The sequence below is a fragment of the Phodopus roborovskii genome, unplaced genomic scaffold (assembly GCF_943737965.1).
Source record: "Phodopus roborovskii unplaced genomic scaffold, PHOROB, whole genome shotgun sequence".
In the NCBI taxonomy this organism is placed as follows: domain Eukaryota; kingdom Metazoa; phylum Chordata; class Mammalia; order Rodentia; family Cricetidae; genus Phodopus; species Phodopus roborovskii.
In genome coordinates this window covers 23,345,331-23,368,392 of record NW_026126558.1, presented here as the reverse complement: position 1 = coordinate 23,368,392, position 23,062 = coordinate 23,345,331, and the positions used below count along the sequence as shown (strand labels likewise).

Sequence of the window (23,062 nt, the reverse complement as noted above, 5' to 3'; positions counted from 1 at the left end):
GAAATCTGGAGGATATGAGTGCAACATGATGGATAATTTAGAGGAAAAAAATATAGAAATATGAGCCTCACAGCTACATGTTATTTTGGTTAAGTGACATCTCAAACCTATTCCCAGCTGTATCTAGTTCTCACTGTTCACCATCTTCAACCTCTGGCCTCCACACATATACGATCACATGTGAACATGCACATGTATGGTGGGGGAAGACAAAAGAAAAAGAACTACTCTGGGTGCTGAGTTGAGAATGGAACGGTGCAAGTATGGGAATAGGAAAGTTTACTCTCAGAAGAAGATAGTTTCAGGATAAGTTATAGAGACCGGTCTTCAGCTATTAATTCATTCATTAAAACTCACTGAATACCTACCATGTGCCAGATGCTATTCTAGTTTTGGATAAAGTAAGAACAAAATCAAATTCCATGTATACTTGATCATAAATTTTATCTCTACTTTTTTTTGGAGATAGATTTTCTCTGTGTAACATTCCTGGCTATTCTAGAACTCATTCTGTAGACCAGACTGGCCTCAAACTCACAGAGATCCACCTGCCTCTGTTTCCCTAGTGCTGTGTTTAAAGGTATGTGCCACCACCACCTAGCCTTTGTCTCTACTTTTATTCTAACAAGGTAAGATAGATAATAAATTAACATATAAATATGTCAGTTTATAAGTGCAATGATGGAAAATAATTAGTACATAAAAAGTAATAAGTGATGTTTCAGATTGAATCATCAGGACAAACTCCTATGATTAAGCATCATAAACATGAGATTTGAATGAATGAAAGTATAAGCTATATAGATAACTTGGGGGAGAACTTTCAAAATAGTGGAAATAGTAAGGACTTACACTCTGTGGGGCTAGGGAGCTGGTTAAGTTAGTAAAGCACTTGATGTACTAACATGAGGATCTGAGTTTAGATCCTCTGTTAAAAAAGCTGCATGGGAGCCAGGCGTTGTGGTGCATGCCTTTAAACCTAGCACTCTGGAGGCAGAGGCAGACGGATCTCTGTGATTTCGAGGCCAGCATGGACTACAGAGCTAGTTCCAGGACAGGCTTCAAAGCTACAGAGAAACCCTGTATAGAAAAGAAAAAGAAAAGGAAAAAAAAAAGTTGCATGGGGTGATGTGCACCTCTAATTCCAGTGCTGGAAAGGCAGAGACAGCAGAAGCTGTAAGGTTTTCCAGCCAGCTATGCCTGCCAATTTGGTGAGCTCTATCTTCAGTGAGAAACCCCATCTCACTGAGAAAACACATATTATCATCCTTTGACCTCTACACATATATGTTCACATATGAACATGTACCTACACAGTAAGAGATATGGGAGGAAAGAAAGACAGAACAGGAATTACTCTGGATGCTGCATTGAGAATGAAATGAGGCAAGGATGGGAATAGGAAAAGCCATTGAAGAGGTTAAAATCCAGATAAAAGTTGGTAGCTTCAAACCAGAGCGAACAGTAGTGATGAGATGACAGCTCTGACTATAGTATAGGAAAATTACCTTTGGATTTGTTGATGGACTGGGAATAAGGTGTAGGAGAGAGAGAGTTGGTGACTGAGGTTTCAGGCCTAGCTTACTGGGAGAATAGAGTTATTTACTGGGCTAAAAAAAAGAATAGGAGAAATTAGTTTTAAGATGAATATTGAGTCTGAAGGGTGGTGGTGGCACCCGCCTTTAACTCCAGCACTTGGGAGGCAGATGCAAGCAGATCTCTGTGAGTTCAAGGCAGCCTGGTGTACAAAGTGAGTTCCCAGATAGTTGAGACTGTTACACAGAGAAACCTTGTCTGGAAAAACAAAAAAAGATAAATGTTGAGTCTGGTTTTATATATCTTAAATTTGAAGTACTATTAGAACTTCCCAGAGATGGTATCCTAATAATTTGACGTAATAGTGTGGATTTCCAGAGACAATGTAGTTGGAAATACAAATTTAAGACTTACATGGGGACAGGCAACAATAAAACAGTGAGTGGGTCGGGCGTTGGTGGCGCATGCCTTTAAACCCAGCACTCGGGAGGCAGAGGCAAGTGGATCTCTGTGAGTTCGAGGCCAGCCTGGTCTACAGAGCTAGTCCCAGGACAGGCTCCAAAGCCACAGATAAGCCCTGTCTCACAAAACAAAACAAACAAACAAAAAAACTATAAGTGGATGAGACTTTCATCTAAGGAATAAACATAGCTAGGAAAGAGATCTAAGGGACAGATCCTGAGTCTTGTGAAAATTTAAAGTTGAATAGATGAAGACAAACCACCATGAAGAGTGAAAGAAAAGGAGAAATCTAGATTATTACACTGGGTCCTAGTGAAGAAAGTGTGTTGGGGAGGAGGAAGTAATAGTTCTGTGTTAGAGGCTGTAAGGAAGGAGCTGGGGCCCAAAGTTATTTGGAAACACAAAGGAATTAGTGAATAGCTTCAGGGGATACATTACAATAAAAGCTCCATTGAGGTGAGTTAAAAAAAAAAAAAAACACCCTGGAAATGAAGCAAGATTATTAAGTATATGCAACCCCTCAAGCAGTTTTGCAATAAGAGAGAACAGAGAAATGGAAGACGGGATGGAACCCTCCTCTAAGACTGATAAAAATCATCACTAGAGGGGTAATTAATGATGTATCAGAAAAACAAGAGCTGCAAGGAAAAGCTCCTTGTCAAGTCCACAGAGGTAAGGCTGGCCTGAAATGAAGCACCAGCAGTTACAGAAAGCTGATAAATGATTAAAAAAAAAAAAAAAAAGTCAGTGCTGAGATGCCATGGACTTTTTCTTTGATTTTGTTTTCTTGATGAGATAAAGGAGTGAGGAGATGATATTCAAAGTTTGAAAAGAAAAGAGATATGAAATCATTCTCTTGGGAAATAAAAAGAGTTGGCTAGCATAATATGTAAGGACAGCTGGGCAGTAATAAAGGTCCGATAATCTAGTCATGGATTAAAGTGAGAAAGGTCAGGACAGATTCGAGTTGTTCTCTAACCCCTGCTCTGCTAAAGGCTGGGAGCATGTAAACAGTGGTATTTGATCAGAATTGAGGGAGGTAGGGGAGACAAAAAGGGAGTTAACAGTGTAGTTAACAGAGTAGTTATTATAACCCTAGATACCAATAGATGTGAGGTGTAAGAGAGCTGAAAGGCAGGTTAATTTTCCAGGCTGTTTTCTCCACAGATTTATATGCCACAACCCATTTCAACAGTGATCCTGCTCTGCGGACCAATGTAGAGCAACAGTTACCCAGCAGCCTCAGTGATTTTGGACCAGCACCTGGTTCTTTCCCAAGCAACCGTGCCCTAGGAAACTCTCTACGGACACTGCTGTTGCCTCCTGGGACTCCAGAAAACAGAGAGATTCCAACTAAGCGGTCATTAAGTGGAGGATTCAAGAGGAAGGACAATGTCCTTGCCAACCTGAATCTGAAGTGTGGTTTCCAAGAAGCTACAGGCAGCGAGGCGCAAGTATTGACTTGTTTGTGTGTGTACAAGAAACGCTAAGGCTCAAGAACAGAATGTTTCGGGTGGTTCCACCAATTTTGCTAGAAGTTTTAGGGGATTTTTAAAGACCTGTGGCCAATATGACCAAACTATAGCCTGTGATTCTTTTGCCCTTAGGGAAAGTTATCCTACCTTTCTATTTTTTCTGATTTACTTTGAGAGCATAAACATGATACATGGGAGGAAAACACTTTAATAATTAATGTCCTGCAAGAGCTTGCTAACTGGACAGAGTAGAGATGTTACCACAAGTAACTAACTTGCTTGAAATAGTTTTTATAAGGTATTTTTTTCTTTCTTAGACAGGGTCTCACTATTATGTAGCCCTGGCTCATCTGGAACTCACCTTATAGAACAAACTGACCTTGAATCCAGAAATCTGCCTGCCTCTGCCTCCTTAGTGTTGGGATTAAAGATATATATACATCACCAACACCCAGCTAAAATCATTATTTTGCTTTTCTGTACAGAAACTCTAATGAGTCTAATTTTTTCCCAAAGTATCCACAAGTAAATGAATTAGATTTCCCATGGGATCGTTAGCTTAAAGTGGCTTAGAGAATCAAGAACTGCCTTTTCTGAATATTGGTTTTTCTGAACCACGACTCTGAGTCTGTGATCCCTTTTCATGTGAACCATTTGTCAGTCATTTACTGACTTGTAAGGAAGCAGAGTATTTGATCAAAAGCTGTTTCTAGTTATTTTAAGTTTTTAGTTGTTGGAATCTTTTTGCCCATTAGGATGATTTCACAGAAATTGTCTGTTTCTTGACCCTTTGACCCTTTCCTACTGTGTTTTCAGAATTCTGGAGGTGAGAGCTTGGGTATGGTGTGCCTAGTATGTGTGAGGCCCTAGGCACTCTCACACGCACAAGTGAAGGACAGAAACGGGAGAGTTCTGGAGACAGTTATGTGTTTTGTTCACTAAAGGGGGCAGTCTTGTAATATTTTCTTTAGTTTCTGGCTTGTTTTACATTCCTAGTCACAAATGCCCATTTTATCAGACAAAAACACTAACTGTGATAATATATTTAGGGTAAAGTCCCAGGATATTGGGATGCTTTTATTACTAAACAGTCTAGAGAAAATTTTTCACTTCTATTTCATGCCATATTGTTAAAATCTCAACATTTTTGGACTATCTTTAATGTTACCATTTCTTCCTGTTAGACATTGTTTTTCTTAATATGGAAAGCTTTCAAAGTGCTGACTTAATGTAAACATAAGGCAGACAGCTTTTTTTGCTTTTAGTGGATGCTTGACATAGAACCCAGGGCCTCCCTCACACATGCTAGTTCCTTGGCTATAAATTGTGTGTGTGTGTGTGTGTGTGTGTGTGTGTGTGTGTGTGTGTGTGTGTGTGTGTGTACACTGTTTAGTTTCTGAGATCTGTAATTCTCAAAATTCTAAAATTAAAGTGGGCTTGGTAGAGTTTACCACCAACACTTGGGAGGCAGAAGTAGGAGCATCAGGAGTTCAAGGCCAGCCTAAGCCCCATGAGACTGTCTCAACAAAGAAGAAAAGGAAAAATAAATTAGAGAAAACCAGTAACAGTAAATTTTCCATAAAGTGGCCTTTTGATATGACTAGACTTTTCTATGCTTTAACCCCAAATCTGGTTAACTCTTCCTTTTTTTTTTTTTTTTTTTTTTTTTTTTGGTTTTTTGAGACAGAGATCCACCTGCCTCTGCCTCCCAAGTGCTGGGTTTAAAGGCGTGCACCACCAATGCCCAGCCCAAATGATCCCATCTTGTTCCATCTTTTGTCATACATCCACAGTCCTTATGCTGTACTGATCAGAGCTAGGCACAGATTCTCTGCCAATCTGTTTATCCTAGTTGAATGGTATTTCCTTCCAATCATAGGCCACATATGTGATTCAGCTCATGTTACTGTTTGAGTGTTGTGTTTAATTATCTAATAACCATCCTTAGTTTTTTTTACATCAAAAGAGCCAAGCAAAAATTGAGAAATGATTTGGCTGTCTTTAATTTATGTCATATTCTTTATGTGTGTGTGTGTGTGTTTGTGTGTCTATGTGTCTGTGTGTGCACTCCTGTGTGTGTGTGTGTGTGTGTGTGTGTGTGTGTGTGTGTGTGTGTGGTGCTGGGGATAGAACCCAGGGCTTTGTATGTGCTAAGCAAGCACCACTGAGCTGCATCTCTAGCAAATATTAGTTTTCTTGAAGTCCACAAAATTCTTTAAGAAAGACTAGGATATAGACATATATAAAATACCTTAACAAGCCGGGCAGTGGTGGCACATGCCTTTAATCACAGTACTTGGGAGGCAGAGGTAGGCAGATCTCTGTGTGAGACCAGCCTGGTCTACAAGAGCTAGTTCCAGGACAGCCTCCAAAGCCATAGAGAAACGCTGTCTCAAAAAAACATTAAAAAAATACATAACAATATGCATGTCAGGTTAGAATGAATAAAACCAACTTGAATATTACTATTTTTACCTATGATTTCTTTGAATAAAAAAATATCATTAGTACTTGACCTAACAATAACATCTAACTTATAATTCTTAAAACATTAGAGGGCATTTATGTTTATTTAAAATATAAGCTTATTATTAATTTAATTTCTTATTAAATTACTCTCAATTTTATTTTATCATATATGGAACTTCTCAAAAGTGTCCTGAAGTTTCATCTTCTTATTGTATTATATAATACATTGAACCACACATGTAAGTACTTATTAACAGATTTTAATTGATAATAAATTCTGAAAACCTCTATGGAAAAGTCATGACAGAGGATCTACTACTTTTGAAATTTTCTTTGAGGGCTTAGAGATGAGGTTCAGTGGTAGATCACTTGCCCTGTGTGTATGGAGTTCTGGGTTTAATTTCCAGCACCATGAAAGACAAAGAAAAAAGAAACATGAAATTGCCTTGAGTATATCATATGCTTGCCTCGGGCAGTGATATGAGATTCATATCCAAACTAAGAGATGGAAGGTTTTTTACTTTAAAAAAAATTATTAATGCTTTAAATGTCCGGATCTTTATTTCCCTTACTGTATAAGAATGACACAAAGGGTACTGGGTTTTGGTTTTGTTATGTTTTGTTTTTTTCTTGAGCCTCTTTCTAGTGACTTGGGCAGTTTGCATGGTTTACCAGGAAACCATAGTCCCCCGATCTCTGCCAGAACCCCCCATGTGGCCACTGTCCTCAGACAGCTCTTAGAGCTGGTGGATAAGCACTGGAATGGCTCTGGCTCCCTCCTCCTCAACAAGAAGTTTCTTGGTAAGTGCATAGCTCTCTGTGCAGTTAGAGCAGGACTTTCCTGCTCTTTTTTTTTTTTTTTTTTTTACTAGCCATCTAGTTCCTTTAACCTGCAAGGAAAAGTGTGTATCACTTACCTAAATTTCCCAGAAACACCACAGTTACATTTTTGTTACATTTGTCTTTCCTATGTTTTTTTTTTTTAATCAGCTGTTCTTCCAATTATTTTGTAGCAATTGTTTTCTTCTTCCTATGGTGTTTGTGTGTGTTCATGTTTGGTTTTTGGTAATATACTGCATGATCAGATACAGGTAATAGAGAGTAGTTATATTAATAATTGCAAAATTATTTTTATGATACTTTGGAAGTAATGAATACAACAGAAATTAGGTTTGATTATCAGAATTTTGCAAAGACTGTTGAAATGCTCTTTTTAGGGATTAATTTTTAGAAACATGGGGCAAACAGTTTTACAGATGTTGGCTCCTTCAGGTGCTGATTTATTGTTTAATGAAGACAGAATTCAAGGAACTTTTACTTCTTAGTAAAGCTTTAAATAAAAACAAGAATCTTGAAAGTTGTTTGGGCTGGAAAAATTATTTTTAATTTCTAAGGACTGAGGTATAGCCCAGTAGGAGAAGACCTGTCTAACTTGCACTAGCCCCCATCCCAGCATTTAAAAACTTATGTGTACATTAGTGTATACATGTATATATTGGTGCCTACAGAGGCCAGAAGAGCATGTCAGATTCCCTGCAGCTGGATGGAGTTGCAAGAGGTTGTGAACCACCTGACATGGGTGCTGAGAACTGAACTCTGGTCGGCAAGAGCAGCAGATATTCTTAACTACTACTGAGCCATTTCTCCAACTCCCACTCAAAATGTTTTAATTAAAAAATTATATGTGAAGAGGACAAGAAAGGACAACATATGAATATAATAAAATTATATTTGTACATATATGAAACTGTCATGATAAACCATTATTACATATAATGAATATAGTATTTTTTTTAATTCTAAAGGGACATAGAGGAGAGAGAATTAGCTTTCCTTCCCATGTTGACCCACAGTTGCCATTTGTAGGAAGTCATCCCTGGAGCAGTATTTCTGTACTAGTGCATCTAGGAAGGGTTATAACTTACCCTCCACAAAGGATTCAGGGTATATAATACCTCTTATAGCCACTTACAATTCGTGTCAGAGGTGGTGGTTAGGTACAGAGCTGGCAGCTAGTAACTTGTATTGTAATTCTGTGCTTTAGTTTTTAAGATTGGCCCATGTGCCCAACCTGAATTTTTGGCAGGTCCTGCCAGAGATTTGCTTCTGTCTTTGGTTGTGCCTGCACCTCCTCAGCAGTGGTATCGATCACAGCTTGATGACAAGGCAGGGAAAGCCTTCCGCTGGAGGGAGAGTGAGCTAAAGGAAGCAGGGCAGCTGGTCCCTAATGACGTGGTATGGCTCCCTCATCTTTCTCTTCTCCTCTTCCTTTACTAGAAAAGACATAACATCATGACTAGAATAGCCCAGGGCCCCAAGGAGCATCACTACTGTGGACATTTAGACACTCCAGAACCAAAATATGAAAAAGTCAAGCAGAACAAATCAGGAATGCAAAACTTGATAGGATAGGAACAGCATGTAGGTTCTTCAGGGATGACTCCTTCATCCTAGCCCAAATCCAACAGTCCTAAGGAAATACTTGAAAGGGTAAGGAGGGAAGCAGTCAAAAACTCTAGTGTATAGAATCACACTGGAAAACCATGGTATAGTCCCAGTGATGGAAAGCAAATTCCATCTTTCTCACTCCTGATGGAGAAGAAAGCCTGGACCAGCAGCCAGACATTCAAATCTAGCTGCTCGATTTGAGAGAGAATGAAAGGAACTCATATCCCCAAGTTTCTCTTTTCTTTACTTCAGTGGATTTTCAGACACCACATTCAGCCTTAGAAACTTCAAATTGATGACTCAGAATGCCAGCTCCTTGCAAACCTACCAGTGTTTAGCACTGATTAACACCAGAAAGATTGAGATTACACATGATCAGTTTGGATGCTGCGCTTGAGCTGTGTTTATCCATGAATTAAATTTCTAGTGAGGTCACACAGCTGCTCCCCTTCATTCAGTCTGTCAAGAGAGAACATGCACTACTCAGGAATTCACATCCTTAACATGTTGCTGTGTTGTTTTCTGGTCAAAGGAAAATTTGAAGCAAAAACTGGTCAAAGTGCTGGAGGAAAACCTTATTTTGTCAGAAAGAATTCAGCAGTTGGAGGGTGGTGCTGCCATCCCAATTGTGAGTGGGCACCCATCTCATACACACGGTAAGTTAGAAAAGCTGTTGGTAAACGGCCTGTTTAATGAGCTTCATCAACCAGTGCTCTCATGGCTGCCTTTGGTTTCCCTTGACCATTATTTTTCCTTAGGAATTAATGGAAATTGTGATCTTATTAGATTTTTATTTATTTTTGTGGTGCTAGGAATCCAACCCAGGTTAGGTTCCTAGCTTTTGCTTCAGAGAATTGTAATGCAGGCATCTGTGTCCATGTAAATATATGAATGATGTCTTTTAAATGACACTGCTTTTTGTCATTACAGCAGGAGAAAATAAATATAGAAATACAGCTCCATGACCCAGCAATGACTACCATCAGTATTTCTGAATTGTTTCTTCTAATTTACCTCCATATGATAAACATTCAACTCAAAATTTTAAACTATACCCTCACTTTTGATTTTGAGACAGAATTTCTCTATGTAACAACCTTGGCTATCCTGGAACTCTCTCTCTCTCTCTCTCTCTTTTTGTTTTGTTTTGGTGTTTTTATTTATTTAATATAACCAAGTCCATTTAAATGAAAACAAACATTTATAGACAATATTTAGGAATTTGGGCGTCGTTCTTTCCAAACTACTTCCTGCTGGTAAGAGGCGCTGTCATGGGGGATTCGAAGAAGATTCAGAAATCCTGGCTGTAGTCTGTAAGGCTGCTTTGTCCAGCTGTTTTGAAGGAACTCACTTTCTAGACCAGGCTGTCCTCAAACTCACTTACATAGATCTACCTGTCTCTGCCTCCTATGTGCTGGAATTAAAGGTGTACACCACCACTGCCCAACTATACCCTGATTTTTTTAAAAGATAATTTATATACAACAAAATATATTCATCTTAAGTTTGACTCTAATGAAAATATAAAACATTTCTGTAACTCCAGAAAGTTCCCTTATATACTTGTGTAGTCATTTTCCCCTCTGTACCACAGGCATCCAAAGACCTATTAATGTATCCTAACTTAATGGCACAGGCAACTCCCCCAATGTTGCATGAGTAGCCCTCATTTTTCTATCAAACTCTATGTTGTTGCTTCTAATATTTAATAACCATAAAGCTGCCTTTACTTATAATAGTGAATATATAATATGGAAAGTTGGTAATTCTAAAGAGATTCTGAATATTCAAAAGACAGACTTGAGATGGAAGAGAGCCTAGAATGAAATCGTTTCTCTGAGACCACCTTTCCTTCCTGGTGATGGAGCTATGAATCCTTATATGTATGCTGTTATAAATAATGCCACTGTAAAATATGTACCTAAAGACTTGTATACAATTCAGACTATTTTTTCTAGGAGAAGTCAAAGGGCATAGATATTTTTGGGGTTTTCTTACACATTGTCAAATCTCTCTTGAGAAATGTGGTTTTCATTAATTACATCAGTCATGGGCTCATGTGTCCAATCTCCCTTTTCTCTCCATCTTTGCAAATGCTACATTGTTTGTTTGAGATTTGGTTTCTCTGTGTAGCCCTGGCTGTCCTTGAACTTAGTCTTTAGACCATGCTGATCTTGAACTCAAAGATCTGCCTGCCTCTACTTCCCGCAGCTGCAAATTCTACTTTTTTTTTTTTTTTTAAAGTTTGCAGTTAGGCTGAGGTGGCTCATGCCTTTAATGCCAATACTTGAAGGCAGGGGCAGGTGGATCTCTGAGTTCAAGGCCAACCTGGTCTACAGAGAGAGTTCCAGTACAGCCAGGGTTACATAGAGAAACCCTGTTTCAAAAAAGAAACACATAAATAAAATCAACCCTCAACTTCAAACCTCTAGCTTGGCTTTCATAGGTAAATATAGACACTCAAATTGCTGTGAGAAACTCGACATATAAGTATTAAGCTTCCATGTTTTGGTTTTTTAGGGGTTCATTTTGGTTGGTTGGTTGGACTTTTCTTTCTTCCTTTCTTCCTTCCTTCCTTCCTTCATTCCTTTCTTTCTTTCTTTCTTTCTTTCTTTTTCTTTTTCCGAGACCAGGTTTCTCTGTAGCTTTGGAACCTGTCCTGGAACTCGCTCTGTAGGCCAGGCTGGCCTCAAACTCCACCTGCCTCTGCCTCCGAGTGCTGGGTTTAAAGGTGTGCACCACCAATGCTCAGCCAGCTTGCACTGTTTAACTCAGCACAATCTGATAGTCACAAAACCCAGATAAAATAAATGATCATCCATCTTCCCTACCAACTTTGCAAATAATCCTTTTATTCAGTCATATGGGCTGGTTCTGGAATGATGGCTTACTGGGGGTTAGTGTAACTATTGCAGTCAGGCCTGTTTTCCACCTTCCAGACCTTGCCACTCAAAACGTGATCCACGGAAGCATCACCTGGGAGCTTATTAGACAAGGGAGTATTAGACCTCTCCACAGGCCTATTAAATCAGAATCTATTTTTAACAAGATCCCAGGTGGCTGGTAAGCATATTAGCATTTACAAAGTGTTATTCTAGAAAACTGGCTCTTACAGGACCAGAGTTCCTGTGTTTTTTACCTACCTCATGACTGCAGGCAGTGAGAGACTATTTGGAGAGGTAGGTGTAACTGTCTTGCCTATCACTAAGATATCACAATTTGATAATTTTATAGATTGACACAGTTCTAGATGTTTTCACAAACTAGGTAGGGAGAGAAGGTTACGAGTTTCCAAACAAAAATTCAGAATGCAAGAGATTGAATATTTGTTACTGAGTATAGCAATGAGGGCAAATGCATCACTGGACCCTCATGGTGGCACTTGAGCCTTGGTTTTTAGCTCTAGTGAAGCTTGAAAGTTGGTCTGATATATGCAATTGTACATGACTGAATTGTAATTCAGATCTGTCACCCAAATAATTTGTCAGATAACTCCTGTCTCTATGGGAGGGAATGGTAAATGGCATGTGGGGGTATGTGAGCCAGTGGAGATGTTCCCAAGTACTTGAGCTCTACTCATAGGTGAACTTGGAGTCCTGCTCACTTCTGTCTGTTGTCCCCTTTGTAGATGATCTTCTGCGCAGAAACCAACAGCTTACCATACAGGTGGCTTGCCTGAACCAGGAGCTGACTCAACTGAAAAGGCTGGAGGAGACAGTTACTCTTCTCCATGAGAGTCAGAGGTAGGAGCAGTCTGGCTGGCTGGCTTCCAAGTATGTGTTCACGTCTCTTTATCTTCTCTGCTTTTCTTGGAAACTAGACTCTACACCTGTGTAAATTAGTGTATGTAAATCTTCTGTACTAGGACATGTTAGTTCAGGGATTAAAGGACAACTTTTAGTACTTCTTTTATACACCAGAGGCAACCCTCTGCTGGCATTGGTGGGTGGCAATGGTTGTAATGGGACTCTAGGGTCAGTCAATTGTTTTAGTCATCACATACCCCTCAGATCAGCCATCTGGCTCCTCTGGAAAGGGCTTGTTTGTTGTTGAGCACAGAAGACTCACCAAGAACACTCAGTAAGGAGTAATAGGGAAAGAATCCACAGTAGCATAGCATGGACCTCTTCACAGAGAGCACCTCCCAATGCAGACTGGAGACACGCTGGGGGAGAGGCTTAAGGCAGCTGGCAGTTCCAGGGAAGCTTTTAATTGCTGATTTGCCAGTCTACTTCTGCTAGGACTTCAACTGAGTTTAAATACAAAAATCATCCCCCCACCTTCAAACCCAGACCTCACCACTGATTTTCAGTAGAGTAGCATTGAAACCAGAGGGTCAGATCCAGGCCCTTTCTGGACAGCTTAAAACAAACAAACAACAATAACAGCAAACCACCCAACAACTTTCCACCTGGTGTGGTGGTACATGACTGTAAGCCCAGTGCTTGTGGTAGTAGGAGGTCAGCACTTCAAGTTTAAGGCTAGCCTGTACTACCTGAGACTCTAGAAAAACAAAAATAAAAAAATAAAAAATAAAAAACAAACAACAACAAAAACTATAATTACTTCAAGCTTTACAGAGTAAAGAGAGGTCATAAAGTTATGGTTCTGCATTGGAATTACAGGAAGGGTTTGTTGAAATGCATATTCCTGCACCCCAGCCCAGAATCTTGATTGGCATTGTAGGAGCTTGAGAATTGTTTCTGATGTTTTCCTGCTGTGCTGTGACTGCTGGTCTGGGGTCTACACTGTGCACATTAGAGTATCTCTCAGAAGGGATGAACACTCAAAATACCTACCAAATTAATTTGAAACCACTCTGTGTTTTCCTAAACCACTCAGCATATTTGTTTCATTTTTACTTTGATTCTTAGGGAAAGTTTCTGGTTTATCTTGTCTGTATAGTTTTATAAAACATATCATCCTAAAGTCAAATCCATAAATAAGTTAAATTTAGAAGTGTCTAGCCATTTCCTTTCCTCTCACTAGCCTTCTGCTGGTGCTGTTATCTTTTGTAAAAAGGAACACAGGTGTTACTTCTTTATTCATTTTTTAACTTAAAAAAGTCATATTCTGTGTGACTGGTGCTTGCCTGCACGCATGACTATGCACCATATACCCATGGAAGCCAAAAGAGGGTTCCAGGAACTGTCGTTACTAGTGCTGTGAAACACCATGTGGGTTCTGGGAATTGAAAGGCAATCTTCTGGAAAAGTAGACAGTGCTCTGTGAGCCACCTCTCCGGGCCACTTTAACATTTCTATTTATTTATTTGGTGTGAGAGGAAGAATTGATACGCTGTACTATGTGTAGAGGTTAGTGTATAGAGTTGCTTCTTTTCTTCTGCAATGAAGGTCCCAGGGATCAAACTCAAGTTGTCAAGCATGACTGCAAGCACCTTCATCCACCAAGCCATCTCACTGTCCCACTGTTTTTACCTTTTAAAAAAATCAGTTCACAGTGATCTGGGTTAGTTCTTAATTGTTATTATAGCTGCCTAGTGCTCATTGTATAGTTATACTTTTTAAAATTAGTCCTCTATTAATACCAGTTTAGATAAATAGTATTTGACAGCCCAAAATAGTACAGTATGAGCTGGGGTGTGTGTGTGTCTAGCAAGTGTGAGGTACGTGGATTAATTCCCATCTCCAACCCCTCAAAACAAACAAAATAGTGCTATAATTAATATTAAGTGTATACTTTTTTTTGAGACAGAGTCTCTCTCTACATAGCCCTGGCTGTCCTGGAACTTACTGTGTAGACCAAGCTGGGCTCAAACTCACAGAGCTCCACCTGCCTCTGCCTCCTGAGCTGGGATTAAAGGTGTGTGCCACCACCGCCTGGCTGTATCCGTCATGTTTGTACTGGTGTGTAGATGGCTTTTAGTGTTGCATGGTAATTCAGAGTTCGGGAGTGCAGTAGTGGCCTGTACATTTGGTTAGAGAGGCAGCCTAATAAAAGAAGCAGTGATTTGGGGAGTGGGAACTGCAGGGCCTGATCAGGAGCCAGTGCCCTAGTGCTTCTACTTACCTCACCGAGAAAGTGCTTTGGAAAGAATGAAGGACCACTCCATAAAATGTGAAATATAGTTTTGCTTCTGTCCCTCTGGAACACAATCAAATGAATTGTAACAAAGGAACTGCAGGTCTGCTTTAAAATAACCCACTCATAAACTGGACAATCCTATCGAAAGATGTTACTTCATTGTGTCTTTGTCTTCAGTAGCCGTTTCAGACCTGAATGGCACCTACTTTGCTTTTGTGATTTCATAACTGCCTTTTCCCCTGGGCCTCAGGTCCCTGGTGGTAACTAATGAGTATCTGCTGCAGCAGCTGAATAAAGAGCAAAAAGGTTATTCCGGGAAATCGCTCCTGCCTCCCGAGAAAAGTCATCCTTTGGGGAGATCATCACCCTTTGGGAAAAGCACGCTGTCTTCCTCCTCACCAATGGCACACGACACGGGTCAGTATCTCATACAGACTGTCTCAGAAGCTGCCCCCGAGCCTAGTTTATGGAGCTAGCACTGAAACCATCACCACCAACTCCCTTTCACCCATGGAGGGCTCTCAGTGCCATTGTCACGGTGTTGGGTAGTGGTGTTTACCCCAAAGATTAAGAAAAAAACGTTTATGATTATATTGTCCCTCTTTCATTTTTCTACTTGTTTCCCTCCATTATTTGGTCATTCTTTCCTTCTGCCCACACAAATTGTTGGCACTTAGCCCTAGGCACCATTTCACACAGAAACATTTGATTGGAAATGTCAGGAAGGAAAAAATAGTGGACACTTTTCAGTGTCATTTGAGGCTATGGCAGAAAGTTACAAACGGACATCTATAGATGTCTTTTGTGTTAGATGAATTTGCACGGACTCTGAATTGTTTGGGATCTCCTCCTGCCATGGTGCAAAGGGCCACTCTGGAGGAGCCCACAGCCTGATAAGACTCATATAATGGACCTCAGATGTTGGTCTCATGAGAGCTTGGAAGGTGTGGAGGATCTTGCATATTAGGATGATTTCAGGGAGATGATGCAGAGCCTTCTAGACTAAGAATGCAGCATCTGGTGATCCTGAAAAATCAGGGGTCGTGGGTCAGGGACAGAGATGAGGTGTGGTACATAAGAGTATGTAATAGGCCGGGTGCTGGTGGCACATGCCTTTAAACCCAGCACTCGGGAGGCAGAAGCAGGTGGATCTCTGTGAGTTTGAGGCCAGCCTGGTCTACAGAGCTAGTTCCAGGACAGGCTCCAGAGCAATACAGAGAAACCCTGTCTCAAAAAACAAAATAAAACAAAACAAAACAAACAAACAAAAAAGAATATGTAATAGGACATCAGTCCTAGCCTGGAGAATGCAATGTCAGGAAAATGTCCCCAGAGGACAGTCAACCTAGACCTGAGAATAAACAGGTTAGTAGGCAAAGCATAGGACCAAGGGCAATACAACAGGAAAGTAGTAGTCATGATTTGTCACAGAGGGAGTAGCATCTCTCCAGGGCTGAGGAGGGTAGAACTTAGCTACATGGCTCCTTACAGACTTTCCACTAAGCAATGAAGAGTAGGGGCTTGCATTCAAAAGACTTCCTCTATAGAGAGCAGGTTATGGTGAAATAGAAGAGGCTCAAGCACAAAGACGCTGGCCAGCAGGGGCAACAGAAGCATGCCACCTCACACAGCTTGTGAGCGTGCCTGGTGTCTCAGTGCCTGTTTCACACATGGAGAATACATTCTTTGATCCTGATTGCTCAGGTACCTTAAGCCTCTATGGGTCTGCTTCTATGTCAGGTTTCTCCAGAGCAGCTAATGTTGCCAGAAAACAAAAACTCTCATACCTGCAAATCCATGGCAGGAAGAGAGGCAGGGGATAAGACCCTGATTCATGTCCCTACTCAGATGCCCTGCATGGAAGGGATTCTACTGCTGCACTGTGGGCTGTGAAACCCCCTTGCTTCTGAATTAAAGACATCTGGGTTTATCTGACTGTTCAAGAGGAGCCAAAAGTTTTTTGGTTTGCATGCTCCCAGAAGAGTCACTTTCTCTGTCTCCAGGTCCCATGAAGAACACTCCATAGAGCTTAAGCCATGCATAGAAAGGGGAATGTCTGAGTTGTCACATTTTGGAAACACAATTTAGGGTACAAGCCAACCTCCTGTGCAGGCCATCCTGGGCAAATACCATGCTTCTTTGTACCCCACTCCTCCCTCCCTCTAGTGTGAGCATCTAATGGTGGCAGCCCCGTCTCTTATCAGAGCACCTGTAAAGAGGAGCAGAGTCTGGCAGACTAAGCCACCTCCATTGCCATTTCCCTTTTTCATGGAAAGGGGCTGCTCCTGCCTCAGGCCAGCAATTTTTTGGGCTGCTGGGCACTGCTGTGTAAATTATCTCAGATTCTGATTTTTTTCTAATGTGTCATATAGTTCTAGGAGCAAGAATAGGTATTATAATGTCAAGGTAAAGGCCATAGTTGTCACCATGCAGGGCTACCTGGACCCAACTTGGAGAGCAGAAAACCTCTGAGGCGAAGAGAGGCTGTCACCCCAGGCTTGCACTACTGGGGAAAAGGAGAGAGCGAGTCTGGTGTGCAGCCAATTTTGAGAGAGGTAGTCTCTGCCCAGAGAGAGGGGCCTAGACCACCCACTGTAGAAAGTTTAATGAGGCCTTCTTGCCAGCCTGCCCTTGCTAGAGAAGGCACCCGCAGTTTTCAGCCACAGAGAGTCTCCTGGACCTAAGTGGACCTTGAGCTGCTTCTGCTCTATGTGGCTTTTCAAGGAAAACAAGGGATTTTACTCCTACCAGGGAGAGTTCGGTGTCAAGCAATACTCATTCTCTCTCTCTCTCTCTCTCTCCTTCCTTTCCTCCCTCTCTCCCTTTCACTCTTCTCTCTCCCCTGTCTCTCTCTCCTCTCTCTCCCTGTCTTCCTCCAAACCATTGCCAACAGTCACAGGAATGAACAGGGTACTCCTTCCTCATTAGCTGCTCAGCTCAGGCTGAGCATGAGGCCCGGTATGGACACAGGTGGACTCATCTGCTGTGAAGATCTTTCAGTAAGTGGGAGCTGGAAGGAGTTAGTTCTCCCATAATGCTTACTGAGGGAAAGCTTGCAATTAAGATATCCTGGCTAGACGAAGGGACCACTCCTTTACTGCTGGGGAAAGGAAGGCTGAAACACTACTCAGGTAGCTTAGAGGACAGGGACGGCCCAGAGAGAAACCAGCTACTGACAAACTGGGATGTGGGTGCCAGCCTCTGCTTCCCAACCTACCTTTGTCCCTGTCCACCTCACACCATTTGTGTGCATCTCTTGTTGCTACATGGCTGGCTTAAGCCTAGGCTGAGCAGCACATCCCAGGACAGCCTGCAGGATGAGGGAACGCAGTCACATTTCCTCACTTGTGCTCAGGTCAGAAAAGAAGCCCTCGGTGACCATGAGCCCCTGCAGCTCTCTAGAACACCTCAGAAGCTACTCTCACAGAGGCCCGAAGTCCACCAGTCCCCTTGTTACCAAAGCAAAGGAGGAGAGTTGGCAATGAAGCCTGTGCTTGGGAACAGCTCTGGCCAGACACCAGGGACTCACTCAGAGAGCTGATGATCTGAAGGGAGCAGAATGGCCCCACCTTCCCCATCGGAATGGTGAACAGATGGAAGGGAATCAGCCAGTCCCTCACTGTGGGACGCCAGGCTCATCACTGGCCATGAGGCTCCATTTTTGAGAAACAGTGTTGGGGCCTGCTGTGCCAGAACGGGGCTGGCATGAAGATAGTTCAGGACTCATCTCTAGAAGACTTTTTCTTCCCTGGGCCTCAGTTTCCTCAGCCATAAAATTAGGGAATCAACTGTTTATTCTCTCAACTTCCTTCCAGCCCTGAATGTTCTGAGATTCTGGGCTAGAGCCCAAAGTAACTTACACTAACAGCCCCCTGCTGGCAGCCATAGCACTGAGGCCCAGTGCTGAGTCTGCCGAGGCTTGGTTCAGACCAAGTGTGCTGTTTGTTTCATCCTTCCCGCACACTGAGGTCCTTAGCGATAAGGCACTAGGCTATGATGTCATCACTTTAGGGTCAGGGTGTATACAGGGCTTTGCATCTTGCACAGTCTGGCTCTGCTCTGCACTAATGGAAGGGGATCTCATCCACTCTTCTGGGCAGGGCCGCCAGTGGGAGGCAGAGTCCAGCAGAGTGTCTACAGGAGGGAACTGTAGTGTAAACGCCACGACCCCATCACCGTATACCCAGTCAGTCCATACTGGTACAAAAGGTATCTTTATTGAGGTCAGGGTAAGAGTTAGGCACTTGGCCAGAGCAGCAGCTTAAATATGAGGCAAGCAGGCAAGAGTCAGCCACGCCTGGGACCAGGCTAGGGCAGTGAGGGTATAGGCACTGACTCCCAGACAGAAGTCAGGGAGACAAGAAGGAGGAAGGGACACAGCAGTCTGGGTCAGAGGCCTGATGGGATGGCCCTGGGACTGGGCAGGGAGCTCTTGGTGGCAGATCCAGCAGGGAGGGAACCAGGCTTTCTTGCTCCATGTGACCCTTGACCCAGGCCTGAGCCTCCAGTGGAGCAGCCCCGGGGGCGGCCTTCCCAGGCCTCACTTCTTCACCTTGGCATCATAGGTGCCAGCATTCTTGTAGGCACTCACGTAGCCACTGTCATCCAGGATGTCCTGCCGTCCAGCAATGCCCTTGCCCTTGCCCGTCTCATCGAAGCGCTCTTTGTGGGAACCTGTGTACTTACTGGTGTCAGTCAGCCGGTCCACAGCACCACCAGTTTTTGCTTTCTGTTTGGACAGAGTTCCCACAAGGTCACCTGAGAGGGAACCTGGCCCATCCTACCCATCCCCACTCCAGCTAAGATTCCCCATATCCCACCAAGCAGCGGGGTGAGCAGGGTACTTACAGTGACGCCCAGATTAGCTGGCTCCTTGCCTGCTACCAGCTGGCAGATGGCATCAAAGGCTTCTTCTTTGCTCTTCCCCTTGAACCGCTTGGTCGCCAGCTCTTCCAGGGCCTTCTTGAACTCCTCATAGTTGATTACTCTAGCCGACTTCGCCCTGCCAGGCACCATAGACACCATAAGGATTCCCCTTGTTGACATCTTCCCTGATTCCAGCCCCCAACTCCCCACTTTCTGGGAACATGAGAAACAGGGATAGCCTGGCACTCACTTGACTTTGGAGAAGACGATGTCAACATCTGTACCCGTTACGGCCTTCCCGTCAGCGACCTTACAGTCCTTACACAGCTTGGCCCAGTTCTTGCCATTCATCTCTTGCCCACTGGCCTTGGGGTCGCCATGGATGGCAAACTTTCGGAAACTCTCCTCCAGCCCAGCTACATCCGTGCTTGCTGCCATGCCACCCTGTAGGGACCACCTCAGTTACCTCCCATCCAAACTGCTTCTCCCTCCTCTACACCCAGAGCGTCCCTACTGCCATCTCAAAGCAGACAAGATCCAAGCTGGCCACACTGTTGGTACAGTCCCTCAGTCGGGCCTAGGTTGTCTGGGGAGAGGGGTTAGTACCTTGTGTCTTCTTGTGCCCCAGAACTGAGGAAGAGCCATGGGCAGAAAGGTCCTGACACACTCAGTGCCAGTCCTGGTTCTCAATAGGGCTCAGAAGATGAAATCATGATGCCACCCAGCACTGAGAACAGAGTGGCACTGTCCAGAAGACTTCAAAGGTAGCAGCTAGGGCACGGCTTTGTCTGTCCCTGGCACAAAGCCTGCTTGAGTAGAAGGGGGGAGCAGAAAAGCCCTCCCTCCCTGAAAGCTCCATGTCAAGCTGGGACAGTGCCAGGCAAGGCTGGTGTATGGGCAGGTATTTAGCGAGGTCAGTGACTATCTAAGGGTCATGAAGACCTAGAGAGGCCCAGCCTAAGCCTGACAAGGGAGCAAGAGTAAGGGCAGTGGTGCATGCCCTAGGCAGGGTGCAGCTGGCCCAGCCCTGGCCTTGTTACTATTTGCTGTTAAACAAAAACATGAGGGGAGCAGGAACTTGGGTCTGGCCTGGCCACAGTTTGTGAAGCCTGGAGACAGTTGCTAAGGGAGGGTGGTGCTGCTTGGAGAGTGTTGCTAAGGGTAGGATGGTGTCAGGGCGGCTTCAGGGAGAAGCTCCCAGTGCTGCTGGGCTGGGCTGGGCTGGGCTGGGGATCAGGGGCCCACGGGTGGGGCATGCCAGCACTCCCTAAGCCTAGGGCACAACCGTGGCTTCCTGGCCCCTTGCCACTGATTGAAGCTGTAGCTCCCAGTCTGTGAAGCTTAGGAGTGGGGGATTGAAGGAACCTAGGTGGAGGCTTGTAGATTAGTCCCTAAATGCCTCCGTGCTGCTAGTGGGACCATGGTCTTTGTGCTTCAATCCTTCCGTGAAGCACACATCCCTTTGTCTACACTTCAGCCCATCATACCCTGAATTCCCACAGCTCATATGCACTGAGCCATGGCTAGCCACACCCTCTGCCATCACCCCCTGACCATACCCACAGCCCTGCACTGAGGCTTCCTCCATCCACATCCAAAACCAGAATGTGACTCTCTTATCCACTTCCATGCCTGAAAAGACACTAAGAGCCCTGCATTGAGCCCCCTCCTCAGCATACCCTCAGCCCTGCACTAAAGTGCATATTCGTAGCCCCTTCCAGCAGTCCTCTGACCACACCCTCGGCCCCACTGTGAAATCCCGCCTATAGCTCAAACCCTGTGCCACACTTGTATCCCCATTTTGCATCCTTTTCATTCACATCCTGAAGACCCCAACCACACTCACTTGACTTGGCACCCACAGCGCTTATAAAGGCCCCTGACCCTGCCCTAGAGCATCCCCTTTCATCTATATACTTAACAGCTTCTGACACAGCCCTGCCTTGAGCATCCCCCACAGTGTCCAATCTATGCAATAACATTTCCATAGTCCCATGCAAAATGTTGAACACCTACCACCTCACACTCACACAGCAGTTTCCTGGTCACACCCTTAGCTCTCCCACTTTATCCATATACCTAGAGTTATTGACACAGATTTCCCCAAAGCCCCTCAGAGTCTAGCCAGCACTGGCATTTCCATACTCCTGCATCATGTTAGGACATACCACCATTACCACACCCACTGCAGCATCCCGACCACACCCTCATTCTCAGCCACCATCTTTACCTCTGTCTCTTAGAAAAAAGTAACCAATGACCACATATCCCCCCCCCCACACACACACACACACACACACACACACACACACACAGAGAGAGCTTCCTCTTTTTCCATAAGTAAACCCTGAAAGCCCCTTCCTGGTGACCACTCCGGCTCATCCATAAGTTGTAGTTCTTATGTCTGGGAAACCTGAAGATCCCACATTTCGGGGACCTCTGTGGGACTTTAACCTAGGTGGTACTACACTTCCCTTTGCTTCTCCCAAGGTGCAAACCCCAACCGGGAACCCAAGGCCCTGCATTTGGTCACCAAGGGTAAACATGTCCAGGGGAGTTTGAGTGTTACATGATGCTTGTCTCAAGGAAATGGGAGGGTCCTGAGCCTGTGGCTCACTTCTATCTATGGGAAGATGGATAGGGGCTGTTCAGGTGGAACAAAATCACAGACAGCTGCTCTGGGGTCTGTAGGCCTTGGATGGAGTGACCACACCCCTGAACTGAATCCGCCCGTCAGCTCCTGCTGGGACAGCTGCAGTCATCAATCAGCCTAGCAAGAAGGTGGGGGCAGGGGTATGTGTGGAACCCTTGGGGCCAGGGCCGGGTGCTCAGCTGGTGTCCTCAGCTCAGTACCATCCAAGGGTTGGTACAGGTTGCTCCCACCCACCCCCTCTTTGCGGAGTATATTAACTAGGAGGTCGATGTTCAGTTCTCCTACCGCTTCTATCTTGTGGCTGCTCCTGAGCGTGCCTTCGGATAGACAGGACCCAGGAACTAATCGACAGATGCTGGAGACCAGGAGGCTCCACAGCTCCGCTCCCTGCCGGCTCCCGGACGGGACTGCAGCCCGGGCGGCGCTGTGGTATTATCCCTTGTTTCTTGGTCACCATAGAGACGGTAAGTCCCACCCCCTAGGCAGTCTCGGCGGGAGAGTGACCAAGGTCACACTGGCTCCTCCCACCAGACCCCGCCCTGTGTGCTCTGTAGGCACTGGGCCCTTGGAGTTGCGGCGACAACCTTATCCTGCCCTTCCCCTACAACCGCTGGTCCTCAAGCAGCCAGAGCTGCCCTCTGCAGTCCTGGATGTCCTAGGATAGGAACTTGCATGGCCAATGTGAAAACAGCCCCCAAAGTTCAAGCAGGGTCCCCAACCTTTAAGGGACTCCTGAGTCAACCTGAGACTTCGGAAGCTGAATTTGAAGAAAAGAATGGGATCCTGTCCCTCATTGACAAGCGTCTACAGCTAGCTCAAAGATCACAGTTAATGCTAAATGTGGCATTTGCCAGCTATTCCCAGGTTCTGAGTAGGGTCCAGATTCTGGAGCATTGGGGGAAGACCGCAACAATCAGTGGATCACACGTGCCTAGCCCCGGAATTATGGGTACTTGGATGGTGACCACTGCCAGGAAGCAATTCCCGGACCTCGAGGACGGCTACCTCCTTCTATTGCCACCTCTCCTCTCCTCCGCCTGCCTCACAGCCTCTGCTCCCATTGCTGCCTCCCGAGTCTGCATCCCCTTTAGTCTTCACAGTAAGCATT

The 23,062-nt window shown here is 44.2% G+C and overlaps 2 protein-coding genes across 2 annotated transcripts in view; one reads left to right on the top strand and one right to left on the bottom strand.

The window, feature by feature from the left end:
• Lrrc36 (leucine rich repeat containing 36) overlaps positions 1–15,156 on the top strand; it is a 57,809-nt gene extending 42,653 nt beyond the window's left edge. The window contains exons 9-14 of the mRNA XM_051201533.1: positions 3,166–3,452; positions 6,578–6,743; positions 8,029–8,177; positions 8,923–9,046; positions 12,019–12,133; positions 14,686–15,156. Coding sequence (XP_051057490.1) covers positions 3,166–3,452; positions 6,578–6,743; positions 8,029–8,177; positions 8,923–9,046; positions 12,019–12,133; positions 14,686–14,911 — 1,067 coding nt within the window. The 3' untranslated portion in view covers positions 14,912–15,156. The remainder of the gene's footprint in view (positions 1–3,165; positions 3,453–6,577; positions 6,744–8,028; positions 8,178–8,922; positions 9,047–12,018; positions 12,134–14,685) is intronic.
• A 3,474-nt stretch (positions 15,157–18,630) lies between these two features.
• Tppp3 (tubulin polymerization promoting protein family member 3) lies at positions 18,631–22,408 on the bottom strand. The gene is made up of 4 exons (XM_051201390.1): positions 22,240–22,408; positions 19,552–19,745; positions 19,284–19,437; positions 18,631–19,164 (listed from the first exon to the last, which is right to left on the bottom strand). Exons 2-4 carry the CDS (start codon positions 19,737–19,739, stop codon positions 18,976–18,978), a joined length of 531 nt encoding a protein of 176 aa, XP_051057347.1. The 5' UTR covers positions 19,740–19,745; positions 22,240–22,408; the 3' UTR covers positions 18,631–18,975.
• Positions 22,409–23,062: the final 654 nt, after the last annotated feature.

Bases quoted from the DNA above. Each gene is read 5' to 3' on its own strand.
- Tppp3 (XM_051201390.1), bottom strand. From the start codon at position 19,739: ATGGCAGCAAGCACGGATGTAGCTGGGCTGGAGGAGAGTTTCCGAAAG. The intron at 19,438-19,551 runs GTGAGTGCCAGG...GGTGCCTGGCAG, and splicing joins ATCGTCTTCTCCAAAGTCAA to GGCGAAGTCGGCTAGAGTAA. The intron at 19,165-19,283 runs GTAAGTACCCTG...CTGTCCAAACAG, and splicing joins CAGCTAATCTGGGCGTCACT to AAAGCAAAAACTGGTGGTGC.